Source organism: Megalops cyprinoides, chromosome 9, assembly GCF_013368585.1.
Source record: "Megalops cyprinoides isolate fMegCyp1 chromosome 9, fMegCyp1.pri, whole genome shotgun sequence".
Lineage (NCBI taxonomy): Eukaryota > Metazoa > Chordata > Actinopteri > Elopiformes > Megalopidae > Megalops > Megalops cyprinoides.
In genome coordinates, this window is record NC_050591.1 from 26001497 (window position 1) to 26016572 (window position 15076).

The window sequence follows — 15076 nt, forward strand, 5'->3', positions numbered from 1 at the left end:
TGTCTCTTGGGTCTCTCTCTTTCTTCCCTTTGATTCCCCATTGTCTCACTTACCACATCACCACTCTGTTTCTCTGTAAAATGCCATATAACTATGCCCCAGCTCCAGGAACGCAGCACCCATGCTAACAGTCTGCAGTCTGAATTGGTCTGTCCTGCTATGGGTGGGTTCTGAGGTCTTCCCATCACAATGCACTGTGATTATTACTCATAACAGACATCAAGCACCTCATTATGCATATACCAAATGCTGGACATGCGTACATGTGTTTTAAAATGATACAAATACATGTCAATAAATCAGTCATAATCCACACATGTAAAAAGCTCATGGAATTAGTGTGTTTAGTGTTTGATATTTCTAATACAGTTCTAAAACTTACATCTTAGGAAAGCTGCCTGAATGCTAATAACCTGTGCCGACAATCACATAGCGGGTGAACAGTGTCCGTTACCTTGCAGTTGCTTGGTGGTGTGGTGCAGGTCTATGGGGTGACCTCAAAAAAAACATTTCCGAGTTCAGGATGAATCCTCGTGGGTCTTCCCTTCCGTAAACCTGGAAGGGATCCTCCAAGCTCCTCCTGCATCTACATAGCAAATCAAAATGACTTAAGTTAGATGTCTTGACTCTCATTTAGCTAGCTAAACACACCTGGCTTGCTACACCCAAAGACAACAAAACAGACTACAAAAACAGTGTAATATCATACATAACTCACCTCAGGTGAGCGATGCATTTCGATAAAGGATCTCCTTGCAGTTGACAAGACCCAACTGAGATGTCACTTCCTTGGCAACTTGACACCAAACATACATCTGGGGCAGAGTTCCAGTGTTGGAGGACCACTGTCCAGCAGAGTTTCTAGCTTTCTTCTTACAACAATTGTTCCTTACCTGAACAGAGAGAAATGGTTAGATTCATGCAAGTACGGGAGCAATTAGTTGAAATGACAAGTAGACAAATGCTCGGATGGAAAAGAAGCTTCCTGCGCTGCTTCTTTCCTGGAACAGGATCGTGCACCTCAGGTTAGGATGTGTCATGTGGTAACGGGATACCGCATTGTCCGGCAGAGGGAGTGCCGGTACCACGTTTCAGGTACTCAGGTTCGTGCAGTGGCGCATGTAGCCTACTGCACGCTGCAGGCACACAATTTACGACTCCATATTAAAATACTTTTTTAAGCGATAGTAGCTTATGAATCCACTTACAAATACCCCCCAACGTTTTTGCCCGTGTACATGCAACGACACAAGATGTTTGTCAAAAGTGGAAAAATTACTTTATTCGAGAAAATAATAAATCCATGATTAGCAATGGAGCGAGATAGCATTTCGGTGCTACTCACAAACAGGTGAAAAAAATTCGTGACACCGAAGAGAAATATCACACTGTGTTGCACCGTAATTCACCGACCTGGCGTATAGATGGTGACTTCAGAGTGATGATGTAGCCGCGCAAAGCGTTAACGCAACGAGGGGAGTGAAACTCCACTGTATTTACCTTTGAGGGGCTAACACACTGCTCGAAGTTGTGTTCATCCATTCGCAAACCTGCCCAGAAACCTGCAGCAAGTGATACCAGCCTTTTTTTGCCATCTGGCAACGACGCTGGGAGTCATGAATAAACGCTTAATAAAACATTGTAAACGTGAACAAGGCTTTATGCAGAACGGGAATGACAGGGACCGGTAACCAAGAAACAGAAGTCAGGTACGCAACAAGACGACGGCATTGCTCCAGCAACAAAAGACCAAGGGATTAACTCAGAACAAGACGAACACTGGGTCACTTAGAAGTGAATATGCCTGTTGTTAGTCATTTTAAAATTAAATACTCTTGTAAATAACATCATTGAAGGGAAGGATGGAAATTTTACTGGAGATCAAAGGACGACGATACACGGTCATGCACAGAAACCCATTGCATTCGGATGTGGACATATAATTATGCCAACACATTGAGACGGACAATATCCACAGACCTACTGGCATATCGAACTGTACGTTTAGGAAATCTGTGGAAAAGGAGGTAAGAGTATGTCATAATAGTCGGTGGCGTTTCCTGTAAAAGTAATAACAGACATCCACAATCAAAATATAGCGATACTTGAAGACCATTTATATTGAGGCACTATATTGGGGCGTAACTGTACAGTGTCTGCATGATAGACTGGTATGTGTCAGGTGGCACGTAGTAGCCTTAAAGTTGTGCTAGCAAGTTATATACATTTTACGAAACCCTGCCACTGCCGGTGGTTTCTTGTATTTAGCAGATTACTGCCCTTACAATGGAGAAATATGAGAAACTTGCAAAGATTGGGGAGGGCTCCTATGGCGTGGTCTTCAAATGCCGCAACAGAGAAACCGGACAGATAGTTGCCATTAAGAAGTTTGTGGAGTCAGAAGATGACCCGGTCATAAAGAAGATAGCACTGAGGGAAATCCGCATGCTGAAGGTACTCAGAGAAAGAGAACACGCAGACAAACTCACATACAGATGGCCTGTTGATACCAGGTGTGCTTACACTCTCACACTGGACAATACTCTACTCCCATGTATAAACACACACACACACACACACACACACACACACACACACACACACACACTGTGGGAGATGCTAAATATAGAAGATGCTCACATTTACCCTAAAAGACAGAGGCTCCCTATTATAAGTATGCACAAAGCATTAAAAGAGAGTGACAGAGGTAGTCCCTGTCCCCTCTCTTGCAGCAGCTGAAACATGTGAATTTGGTCAACCTGCTGGAGGTGTTCAGAAGGAAGCGACGGCTGCACCTGGTCTTTGAGTTCTGTGAGCAGACCGTCCTCAACGAGCTGGACAAATACCCACGGGGGTCAGTGTATCTCTATCTGTCCATCTGTCTGTCTATCTGTGGGTGTCATGAGAAGCTCTGAATTGTAGCATTGTGTAACTAAATGATGGAGACAAAGATGATGTCACCATGGGTGTGGGATTGTGTCATTTAAGTTTTTGCAGCCCTGGGTTTTGTAATGAAGGGAAGTGAGAGACAGAAAGAAAGAGAATGAGGCAGATTTTTTTGTGTGGAAACTAAAACATACTATACCCCAAAAGCTGCCATGAAGGACTACACTCTTATGTTCTCTTGCTCTCACTCTTTCACTTGTGCTTTTACCCTCTGCCATACTCTCACTTTCATTCTCGTTCTAGCCTTTATGTTTCTCCTCATCCTCACTTTATCCTTCAGACACAATTTGACTCCCATAGAAAGAGACCATGTTAGACTGGTCCAGCAATTCAAGTGTGTAATGTAAGTAACAAATCACAAACCCAGTGCTTGAATCTGGTAAATCTACATATATGACCTGTCATGTCTTGCATGACACGGTCAGTGATTAATGTTGCATGTTTTGTAGAGTAATAATATATTGTAATGCAATTCTACTGAGTGTGTACTTATGTGCCTTAAGTACACAGAGAAAGGCAAGGGAAGAAGTAGTGGGGTTCACAGACAGGGAACTTATACATACAGAGAGGGGAGTCTGTTGCTAAGGGACAAAGAAAGCGCAGAATGCTAGCACCAAGAGACAAAAAGGGAAAACTAGCACTTTATTTATCAATTCACTCTTGCATAACTACCTATTGCACAGCCAGAGGTCAGGGGTTCACAGGAGGAGTTTAGAACTTGTTGTGTTAAGCTGCACTGCGAGGTATGCCACAATGAGTAGTTACTGCCTGACTACATCTCTTTTTCCCATACTGCTTTGCTACAGTAACCCAAGCTGGCCTCACAAACAAAGGCACTGGTTGCTGGGGGAGACAGGCCTACGGTTACTGTGGTGACTAGGGAACAGTTTTAAAGCAGCACTCATTTAAAAAAGACATGAAACCAAAAACATATATCCATTATGTGGCCAGTGTATTGTGTGACAGTAAACTCACCTCTTTGTCTTTCTCAGGGTTCCTGAAGCTCAGCTGAAGAGTATAGTGTGGCAGACTCTTCAGGCAGTGAACTTCTGCCACAAACACAGTGTTAGTCTGACCCTCAGTCGGTCCCTCCCTCTCTTTCCCTGAGTGTGTGTGACCAGTGCTTTAATTCTGTATTCATGAGTAGCTCTGCGTCTGACAGTCATATAGCTGTTAACCAAAATTATGGATAATGTCTTAGATTGTTGCTTGACTGACTATCTGTCAGTGATCGATGTGATTTCATCAGCCTTCCTGATGCCCACAGCTCTCTCAGTTACCATGTGTCTCTCCCCTGTGACTATTAATATGTCAGCACAATGTTCCTAGCTGTTTTCTTCCCTTTTATCCCTCTCTGTCTCTTTGAACCCGTCTCTCTCGTTGTGAACGACTGTGTCAGGCTGTCCCTCTGGTAAGAAAACATGCCAGTGTCACAGAGAATCTGTCTGTCTCTCCCAGTGTATCCACCGTGATGTGAAACCAGAGAACATCCTCCTGACCAAGAGCGGCGTCATCAAGCTGTGCGACTTCGGCTTTGCCAGGATCCTCAGTAAGACCCAAAATTCTCATGTGTTCAGTGTGAATGAACCTTAATGACTGATTTACCACTGTATATTGAATCTTCTCCTGTTCACCTCCTCACATTTAGTGCAGTGTTGATGCTTTTCAGAAGCAGGTCCATCAGTCAGTGGCCACATGTACTTACACGTGGTGTACAGTTACTATATGGTAACAGGTCAGTCAGTGAGTGAGCCTGCTCTAATCCTTCCTGTGTCATGTGTATGTTACTGAGAGTCACTATTGTCTCTCTGTCAGCGGGTCCAGGGGATGACTACACTGACTATGTGGCAACCCGGTGGTACCGGGCCCCAGAGCTGCTGGTGGGTGACACTCAGTATGGGCCACCGGTGGATGTCTGGGCCCTCGGCTGTGTCTTTGCTGAGCTCCTGCACGGGAACCCCCTCTGGCCTGGGAGGAGTGATGTTGACCAGCTGTATCTCATCCGCCGGACACTAGGTACAGAGGGGTGGGCTGGGAGGAAGAGGCTAGTTATTGTACACACTGATAGTGGGCTGTACTAGACTGAGACAAGTGAACACACACACATACTCACACATGCACACGCGCACACACACACACACACACACACACACACACACACACACACACACACACACACACACACACACACACATATGCAAAATAAATACATGCATTGCACTTCCAAGTCTGAGAATGGCTAATTTTCACATTTTAGTGACAGGACAGTTAGGTTGTGAATTGGGGGGATTACTAACTCTTTTGTTCATTGGAAGAAACACTGCCCTCTGCAGTCCTCTAAGTGCAGTAATGTTTCAGTCATTAAAAGTAATGTGGTAAATGTATGTTAAAGCATTTTACAAAAAGAGGTGCAGTGACCTATGACCTTTTTTGTCCCCTCAAGGTGACCTGATCCCTCGTCATCAGCAGGTGTTCCGCTCCAATGTCTTCTTCAGTGGAGTCAATATCCCGGAACCAGACACAAGGGTAACTCCATCACAGCTATGATATAACGCACACGCTAACAATGTACCATATTATACCAAACTTTCAGTGGTAGAAGAGCATTACACACTTGGCATGGTACCATGCACACAGCCTGTGAAAGCTTTCAGAAATCAACACCCTCATTAAGAAATTGAATTGGGTTGATGGTGAAATTTACCTTGTTTCTCAGGAGCCCCTGGAGAAGAGGTTCCATAATGTGTCCCCGCTGGCCCTCACTGTCATGAAGGTGACTGCTCTCTGTGTTTGCCTTCATTAAAAAATATCTGATATTCCTCAGGGCAAGGGAGGGGACCTGATTATAGTCTGGAATGGAGATTTCTTACAAACCACAGAGATGCATGTGTCTACTTTAATTATTATCTGTTCAATAGTATGCTTGGTAGGCAGTTATCCAGCACTACACCCAGGCAATGAAACCTGCATGTCTGGTTCTTAGCACAGCTGCTTATCTCCTATGCTACATTGCGTGCACCCCTGTCTGAGATGCCTCCTCTCTCTCTGTCCAGTCCTGCCTGGTGATGGACCCCGCTTTGCGTCTGTCCTGTGAGGAGCTCCTGGAGCTGCCCTACTTCCAGGAGGAGGGCGGGGGCAGCTGGGGCCGTGAGGGAGAGAGGCCAGGGAGGCGTCACGACAAGGGGGCCAGACGCAAGCAGCCAGGGGTGAGACAGCTCACCCTCATGCTGGATATTTACACTCTGTTCTTACTGTGTTTTGTTGGTACTTACATAGACTGTTACAACTGCTACATGCACACTCTGTCCCAGAGGTCTGAAAACTGTATACCAGACCTGCCACATTGTGTCATTACCACGATATGGTAAGTGTGCGCACAAGTCCCAGCTCACATACACAATACCTTACAGTGTTGTGTCTGGTGTTGTGTATTCCAGCCACAGTACCTGCCTCAACTGCCCGGTAGCAACGTCTCCCCTGCACCTGAGGTCAAGAAGCTGGTCAAACACAGATATGACCACCACCTTCCCAACATCTAACTGAAAGTAGCTGAGAGAGACAGGGATATATGTGATGTCTGTATGTATGTGTGACTGTGTGTTTGTGTGAGTGTGTTTGTGTTTGTATGCGCAAATGTGAGTGCTTGTCATTATGTCCCATTTTCAAGAGTGAGTTCTGCATGAAAGTATGAGTGCATTGAAGAACTGAGTTAAATAAAACCAACTGGGATGCTAGTAGCTATCTCTTCACCACCGTTGTGCTGTAGGTGTGCTGCCTGGTGTCTGAAACAAGCACACTGTATCCTGTGGATATTTTGTGGTTTGTGGTTATCAGCAAAAACAGATGAAATATTAACTACTGAAAGTTCAGTGAATCATGTTGACTGGATTCAAATGTGCAAAACACACAATAATTAAAGAATTATTTAGGACAAAGTACAATTAAAGGCATTGCAATCAACAGTGATATACTGTAGATGTGTGGACAGGTAGAGATAGCACATTGCTGTTTGTTTACATGGGAAAGAAATGGCTGAACCAATTAGATCAGAGACACATATTTATATTTGAAGAATAGAGTATTTTATAAAACACATATCAATCAAGAGAATATCCTTTGGATCCCATTATTTCTGATTCCCCCATTTGCTTCAATTCTAGAGACTTCTTGGCTGTCACACATCAAGACTTTAATACACTTCTGAAGACACATTACTTCAGAATACAGATTAGCTTGTTTTTTCTCTCTGTACAGTTAACATCAGAAAGTAATCTGTGAAAGATTGGTATGATATAGCTCACTGTATATAGATGTACAGTTAATACAATTATGGACAGTAATACTGGATAGTGGATTATGAGACAGATTGTGAACAAATGCCTATTTAACCACTGTACTGTATATTTGAGGAGTGGAATAAATGAGATGTATTTTGTTTGTTGAGTCAGATAGTCCTGAGAGAGTCTGATTCACTGATAGTTCTTAGACAGTCTGTACTGCTATACATCTTCCCTAGTTGTGCAGGTACCTCAAGCCTACACTTACATTTTAGAAAGGTGGTTACAAAACCATCACACGGGTATACACCAGAATTCTGATTCATAACAAAAGAAGTGACATTTTGTCTGTCTGTCTGTTTGTCTCTTGGAAAACTGCTTTGGTCCACTTACATGTGGTGACCAATATTCTAACTGGTCACATCAGCGTTCACACAGTGGTGGAGAATCTGCTTCTCATTTTTAATGTCCTGCTCTGCCGCACACAGTTAGCGGGGGGTGGCGATGAGCTGGTATTTGCGGGGCAGTCTGGCGAAGCTGCTGAGCTCGGGGGTGATGTTTAGGTTGTCGGGGCCCCCGGGGCAGGTGAAGGTGAAACGCTGCAGCAAAGACACCAGGAAGAGGAAGAGCTCCATCCGCGCCAGAGACTCGCCGACGCAGGCCCGTTTACCTGAGAGGAAGCACAGGGTGAGCGCAGCATTAGTGCCTCCCGCACAGGCAAAAGCTGCGCTGACTCAGGGGTTATCAACAGAGTTCACACATTAACAGGACTCATCTCTGCAGCAAGAGTCCCACAACCTCTGCAAAAATTACTGGTTAACCTGAACCCTGAGGTCATATTAACCTCTGACTAAATCAAGAGTCAGGAGGGGGTAACATTAGCTATGCACTGCAGGATTTGTTGAATACACAGAGAAAGCTGTCACTCTGTAGTGCACAAGGGAATGCCTTTTTTATGTTCAGACAGTAGTGATTGAGGGTGGAAGCACCTGTACTGGAGGAGCATTACATTACATTATTATTATTGGCATTTAGCAGACGCTCTTATCCAGAGTGACTCACAATGTTATCCATTTATACAGCTGGATATTTTTACTGAGGCAATTGTGGGTTAAGTACCTTGCCCAAGGGTACATCAGCAGTGCCCCAGCGGGGAATTGAACTGGCAACCTCTCGGTCACGGGTCCTACTCCTTAACCACTATGCTACACTGGCACCAAGCACGGCTCCTGTGCAGATAGTTCCTTACTCAACAACATGCACAGATTAACCATGAGTGCATTGACTACGCACAGAGCTGCTTGTTTTATAATTAGTCTTGTTGAGGGAACAAGTGTCTGTGCTTGGGACATGCAGTTCATTTTACACATCATCACAAGAAGCAAATCTTCATCTGTAAAACAGATAGATGAAGTTTTTACTTCACATGTTGTACTTCACATCTATATGAAACAAGCTATCAAATATTGGTTTACCTCACTGCCAACCCCATCCCCCCACCCCCAGGTAGCAGGGGAGTCCCTGAGCACTTCAACAAATACTTATATTCAACAAATACTTATATTCATCAATCCTGTAGCCCATGGATTTTCATTCAATTGACTGATTATATTGCTTGCTGTATGTGCAAGTACACATTTTTATTACCTTTTGATCAGTTTAGTATATACCAATAGATAATTGTTTGTAAAGAATAGGTTTTTTAAAGCACCTCAGACTTTTTGCAGGTGCCTTTAAATTGGCCATGACTGCAGCTAGGGTCTGGTGCTTGCTTAGCAAGCTCTGACAGGTGCACTAATGTAAAACGAGAGGACAAAGAGCAGACTGACAAGCAAAAGTCAAACCCAGTTTCAGGCTTACATAACAAGGCTTGTTCAGCTCTGTTTGTTTTTGAAAAGCTGAGTAAATGTTTATGCCGGGTGCATCATGTGTGTACTAATCACATCTTTTACCTGCAGAGAAGACCATGAATGCTGGACTCTTCTTGAAATTGTCATTCTCATCCAGGAAGTGTGCTGGGTTAAAGCACCAGGGGGAATCCCACTGCTTCTTGTCCCTTAGCACAGAGTGCAACATGGGGAGGATCACTGTACCCTGAGAAAGGTCAGAGGTCAGGGGTCAACACAGAATGCAAGGTGTTTCAAAGATCATACTGAAGTGCAGTCATTACTATGTTAAAGTTATCTTCATTGGTAAACAGCAGTGTCATCAAAAGTCATTTCGTGAAAAAAGTCAAAATCATGTTGCTGTGTGACAGTGGTAGCGGTGAAGCTGTTTAGTACAGGAATGAAAGAGACAAAGTATGCCCACATACCTTTGGAATGCTGTAGCCCCTGAACACGATATCTCGGATGGCGTAGTGAGGGATGTTGAGTGGCGCAATATCGAGGAATCGCTGCACCTCATGGATCACTGCATCTGTGAAGGGGAGGGACTTCCTATCCTCCATCGCTGGGCCACGCTCTCGCCCAATCACTGAGTCAATCTCCAACTGGACACGTTCTGAAACAACAGGGTAAGGAGTCAAAGTTATACAATTCAGTTTTTTAACATGAAGCGAAGTGATCAATTTTTGATCTTTTCAAAGAATACTGCTAATTTGCTGTTTGAACATCTCCTGTTTTCTATATTTTTCTTATGACAAACACATTGACAATGGTATGTAACAGTTTCCCTGGGTCTTATTTTTTCATTGGAAATCCTTAGTCCCTTGCAAAAGGTGCCTTACCCTGTATGTTTGGGTATTTAATCATCAGCATAAGCGCATATCTGAGAGTCGTGCTAGTTGTCTCAGTCCCAGCCAGGTACAGGTTCAGAACAGTGGACTCCATGTTGTTATAGTTAAATTCACTTGTGGGGCAGTCCTTCTCCTAACAAAGCAGACCAAAAAACAAACACTGTCAAGTGAAACTGACTGTGTGAGGGAATGTGTATGTGTGTGTGTGTGTGTGTGTGTGTGGGTGTCTGTGCGTGCATGCATTCCCTGGGTCTGCTTTTTGTGATACCTGCTTGAGTCTGATGAGGAAGCAGTCAATGAAGTCTCGGGGGCAGTCAGGACTTAGGGACTCCTCATGTTTGCGGATTCTCTCCTTGACAAAAGCTCTTAGCTTGTCCACTTCGGCAAAGGTATGATGCTGACGCCCTGGCAAATAGTCCATTAGCCGGGGGAAGACATTATATAGCTGTGAGTGGAGAGAGAGGATGAGTAAGGTTTATTGAGTACTCTGCCTTTTCCCAAGGCAGAGTACTCAATGCCCTTGGCCTTTAACTTCAGCAAGGCACGTTTCTACTACACTCCCATCTCCCATTCCCCATCCCTCTGTCCCAAATCCCATACCTGACCCCAGGGGCTACTTCCAAAACGCAGGGTTTCAGAGATTATCTGGAGTAGGCGTAGGAAGTTGTCGTCGTCGTATTCGAAGCGACGGCCAAACACCAGTGCACATATCACATTGGATACAGCTCGACTCAGGAAGTACCTTGGGTCAAAGGGTGCAGCTGGAGGGAGTGGGGTCAAGACAGAAACAGACACAGCTGTGAGACTCCGCACAGAAGGTTACACAGGTCAAGCAAGAGGTTAAAGTAGCTCTAAATGGAAATGTCCAAATCTTCATCATCAGCTTCTCTTCCGCTTCCCATTTCATGCCAGAGACTGGTGTTTGCGATCATACATTACATTACATTACATTCATTTAGCAGATGCTCTTATACAGTGCGGCTTCCAGCACAAATGAACAGAAGCGTATCCATTTAAGCTGAATGAGCAATAGTGTCAGACCAGGCTAACAACACTCCCAGTGTGAGCATAACATTATTCAAGCCCTACCCCAAGCTAACTAACCTGACTCGACAAGGGAAGCTAAGTATGCTAAGATACTTCAGTCACTAGATCAAAGGACATTTCCCCTCCACAAACTCACAGTTTGTGCTGCTCAGGCTGTCAATCAGGTGTTTGCTCTCCTCTTTGATCCACTCCTCCATCCTCTTGCGCCCCATGCCAAAGTCTCTGAGTGTGGTCAGTGTGAAACGTCTTAGCTGACGCCACCGCTCCCCGTTGCTTATGGCTAGACCTGAGACAGGGAAGAAAGCAAGCAACCAAAAAATGCCTCATATTGGGGAATAAACACAAAATTGAATGGACATAATAAGGAATGCATGTGTGCAGGAGGCAGGAAAGTTAAATCATTTTGTGTACCCACAAAGCAATGCACTGTGGAAGTGTGAGACAGTGATGATGTTCACATGAACACAAAAATTATATTTTATAATTAAAAATTATAACAGCCCAAGTGCCATAATATGACAAGATTCATGAAAATATTTGAATACAATATTGTCAAGGAAAGCAGTGAATGTTACACTTTGTTTCCTTTTGCAAAAGAGCAAAGAAAACAGCACACAAATGAATCATTTTAGAGATATGATGCTACCTGTGCATGAAGCTTTTCTTCCAGAAAGAAAGAATGTGTTCAGAACAGATTTATCATATTTTATACATTTACAGCTGGGCTTGAAGTCTGCATTACTTGCAACTGGCTGTAAAGGGGAGGTTGTTGATGCCCTGGGGAAACCATAGACCAGTAGCATGTCAGATGTCAGAAGAAGTGGAGATGAGAACAGATAGGAATGCTGGAATTTGATGTGAAGGTGTGGCGTTTTTTATACCTTTAGAGAAAACAGGATTTAAACATGATAATTGTGCATGCATTTCTCACCATATCCTCGCACAGCTTTCTGCAAGAATGGAAGAGGAGCTCGGCCAGCGAAGTCGTCAGCCTGGTCCAAAAGAGCCTCCTTCACAGTGTCATATCCCGCCAAAACCACTACCCTCTGAGGGCCAAGGTACACGGTCAGCACCGACCCATACTGCTCACTGAGCTGAGGAGAGGAAGGGGTTAATGCACTCAGTGCTGGACTATGGGCCTGAAAGAGAGGTTTACACACACTGCACTACAATACCTCCCCACTGAGAGAGACTGGGGTTAACAAATGCACATGGCATGACAAGTAACACCCAAAAGCAGAGGATTTCCCACGCTGTTATATTAGTTTTCATTCCAACTGAGCTCTCAGTCAGGCTAAATTATGCTGTTAATTGAATCCTTATCTGGCTTTGACATCATTTTACAAGCATCTGCTGGCAGCAGGCCTTGGTTGCAGATATATGTTGCAAATGTGTTTAACAGGCACATATCAAGCAAGAGGTGGCAAGCAAACAAATTAGCAATGTTAGCACAACCACACCGATTCTTTCACAGCTATGTGTAGCAGATTAAATGTAGAGTTGCCAGATAAAGGCCAACAGTGAATCCACAACTAAATAAACCTCATTTTATTGAAGTTGAAACAAAAGCAGCATACATGCTGTGCCCCCAGGACAATGGCTGGCAAACACTACATTAGCATCCAGGTATACACACACAAGCACAACTGCTGCAGGGAAAAATGGACACTGGCTCCTGAACCTTTAACAAAATACAAGAACTCGCACACATGCCCACGGATCCACGTCCCCCTGCCTTCGATCTCTCACCTCACTGAAAGTCTTGAATGGCTCCCGTTTGTTTAGCTGCAGTAAGTTCCCCAGCAGGGGCAGGGGAGTTGGGCCGGGGGGCAGACGCACACCCTTCCCACTTCCTCTCCAGCTCAAACACACCAACAGACAGACCACCAAGCTGGCCAAAAGCAGAGTGCTGAAGAACTCCATTGCTCGGTCTGCAGGACTGACACGGTCTCAATTTTTCTGCAGAGGACTTCCTCTGCTGCCTGTTGTCTCTTGGTGCATAAATATGTTTTCCAACAAGTAAGGGGAGGAGTGTTTGAGCATGAGTAGGGCAAAAGTTAACCATGTGACTCCTGACACACTTTACCCAGACTGCACCTTTCACCTCCTACCGCTGGCAACTCCTGAGGGCACAATAAATAAACATGATGACAATCCCAAAGCTCAAAAATTCAGGAAGGGGTTGGACTGAGGACAGAATAAGACAACCTGTTTTCAAAGGATAGTTTCAAGTTTGTTTGGAGAATGGAGAATGGTTTTATATATAGTTGTTTGTTGTTCAGTTCTTCAGTTCAAAATTTAGAAAACTATTTTATTAGAAATTAAAGTAGAATTTAGAAATTAATTCTGCGTTGATCTCAGGATTATGGATACATGTGTTCAGTTAAAGTCATGAGCATTTGCCCAGAGAAACCTAGGTGGTAGTGGGGGAAACATATAACTGGGGCTGTGAGTGATAGTGCACACTGCCTGTACCATCAGCAAGCTCTGCTGGAGGCATCTGATAACTTTGCTGTGAGACTAAATTAAGAGACAGGTAAACAGACACACCTCCAACAGCCATCTCAACTGCTCAGGGACTGAATATTCTATTAATTAAAAAATAGGAGTATTGCATCAGTGTATATTTGTGATGTGAATAAAGGCAGAGTAGTTAGTGTGAAATAGGGACAGCAGTTATAATCTCTGTGTATAAAGGTATATATATACACACACACACACACACACACCTTTATTAGAGAACTGCCTGTGACTTACTGGAGCTCCTCCCCCAGCTTCAGGAAAAAAAAACTGGAACCTGTTGATTATTACAAATGAAATGCATCCAGAACTTGAGATAAACTTGTTCCTGCAAACAACAAATGTGCTTTATCATGCCATAGCTTCAGGTCACCATTATCTCCCACCAGAGGGGCAGACTGTTGAAACTGAGTAGTCATTATGACAGTAAGTTTTATTTCAGAAATGACCTCTGTGCTTACTTACTGGGGATTGGGGGTGGGGTGCGGAGAGGGATTGCACAGGGAGAGTATAGTAGGGACAGACTGACAAGATGGAGGAAAGGGGGAGAAACACAAATACATGTTTGGGAAAAAAGGTGAACAGAAAGAGAGGATGCAGAGACCAATAACACAGAACAGACAGAATTTAGAAAACAGAATCCTACACTGAACATAAGTATAAGCTAGCAGCAGACAGACCAGCTAAAGTCACCCAAATCCTGTCGAGTGAGATGCAAGTCCTGATCACTTCCATGTGTAACTGGGTGAACAGGGGGCACGGTAGTATTAGGGATCAGGAGAGCACATGACACCATTTAGGGACGCACCACACAGGAATTAGCAAAACGGTAAACAGAGTCGTGTAATGACATCAATTAGGAAGTGAAAGTGTGGACCAAGACAGTGTGGCGAAATACCAGAGTTGATAGGCGATTGCCACACCAAGCCACATTTTCCACCACGCTGGAAAGCCATCCCTGATAGAGAAGCAGCAGAGGAGATACAGGGCCGGGTTACCTTTGCTGAGGAGTTAGCCGAAGTTAGCTACGAGTGAAAGATCACTCAGAGCCACTACTGTTGCCTATAGCTTATAATACTGTGAGATTTTTCCTTTTTTTTCATCCACGCTGATATCAAAGCCTGCTAGCGAATTTGAATGATTCTTGCAGTGTTTACCAATGATCTGAATGTTTTTTTTTCCAGTGTTTACCAAAGGTTTGAATAGTGTCTTGTTGTTTAACAGATAAATGCAGTTGTGAACACAGTTATCTTTTTTATAGGCTATTTCCCTTTAAACCCATACAGTTAATGCTGCATTCCCTTTGATGCAGTCGGGGAATAAAAGACCCACATAAAACAAAATATTTTTCTTCTGTGTCCTGCCTCCTCTTTCTTAGCCAGGCCACACATGGGTACCATCACAGCAATGCTGTATCACAAGGGCAACATGAGGTGCGGTGTTAAGAGACCTGCAGTCAGGATCTGAGGACTGTGGGTTTATTTTTTCATGTTGGATGCTGCTGTTGAAAGTATGAGCAAGGAATATGAGAATTTCTTTGCAGCTCCTT

The 15076-nt window shown here is 44.1% G+C and overlaps 2 protein-coding genes across 2 annotated transcripts; one reads left to right on the top strand and one right to left on the bottom strand.

The window, feature by feature from the left end:
- Positions 1–1514: 1514 nt before the first annotated feature.
- On the top strand, positions 1515–6504 carry LOC118783331 (cyclin-dependent kinase-like 1). The gene is made up of 10 exons (XM_036537140.1): positions 1515–2027; positions 2272–2454; positions 2733–2854; positions 3939–4011; positions 4405–4495; positions 4762–4962; positions 5390–5472; positions 5663–5719; positions 6000–6152; positions 6384–6504. Exons 2-10 carry the CDS (start codon positions 2287–2289, stop codon positions 6483–6485), a joined length of 1050 nt encoding a protein of 349 aa, XP_036393033.1. The 5' UTR covers positions 1515–2027; positions 2272–2286; the 3' UTR covers positions 6486–6504.
- Positions 6505–6844: 340 nt separating this feature from the next.
- LOC118783332 (cytochrome P450 2F2-like) lies at positions 6845–12996 on the bottom strand. The gene is made up of 9 exons (XM_036537142.1): positions 12757–12996; positions 11939–12101; positions 11144–11293; positions 10561–10721; positions 10229–10405; positions 9952–10093; positions 9538–9725; positions 9176–9317; positions 6845–7893 (listed from the first exon to the last, which is right to left on the bottom strand). Exons 1-9 carry the CDS (start codon positions 12928–12930, stop codon positions 7712–7714), a joined length of 1479 nt encoding a protein of 492 aa, XP_036393035.1. The 5' UTR covers positions 12931–12996; the 3' UTR covers positions 6845–7711.
- Positions 12997–15076: the final 2080 nt, after the last annotated feature.

Bases quoted from the DNA above. Each gene is read 5' to 3' on its own strand.
- LOC118783332 (XM_036537142.1), bottom strand. From the start codon at position 12,930: ATGGAGTTCTTCAGCACTCTGCTTTTGGCCAGCTTGGTGGTCTGTCTG. The intron at 10,722-11,143 runs GTGAGTTTGTGG...CACTCCCTCCAG, and splicing joins CAGCCTGAGCAGCACAAACT to CTGCACCCTTTGACCCAAGG. The intron at 9,726-9,951 runs GTAAGGCACCTT...CTGTTGTTTCAG, and splicing joins TAAATACCCAAACATACAGG to AACGTGTCCAGTTGGAGATT.
- LOC118783331 (XM_036537140.1), top strand. From the start codon at position 2,287: ATGGAGAAATATGAGAAACTTGCAAAGATTGGGGAGGGCTCCTATGGC. The intron at 4,012-4,404 runs GTTAGTCTGACC...TGTCTCTCCCAG, and splicing joins ACTTCTGCCACAAACACAGT to TGTATCCACCGTGATGTGAA. The intron at 5,720-5,999 runs GTGACTGCTCTC...CTCTCTGTCCAG, and splicing joins TGGCCCTCACTGTCATGAAG to TCCTGCCTGGTGATGGACCC.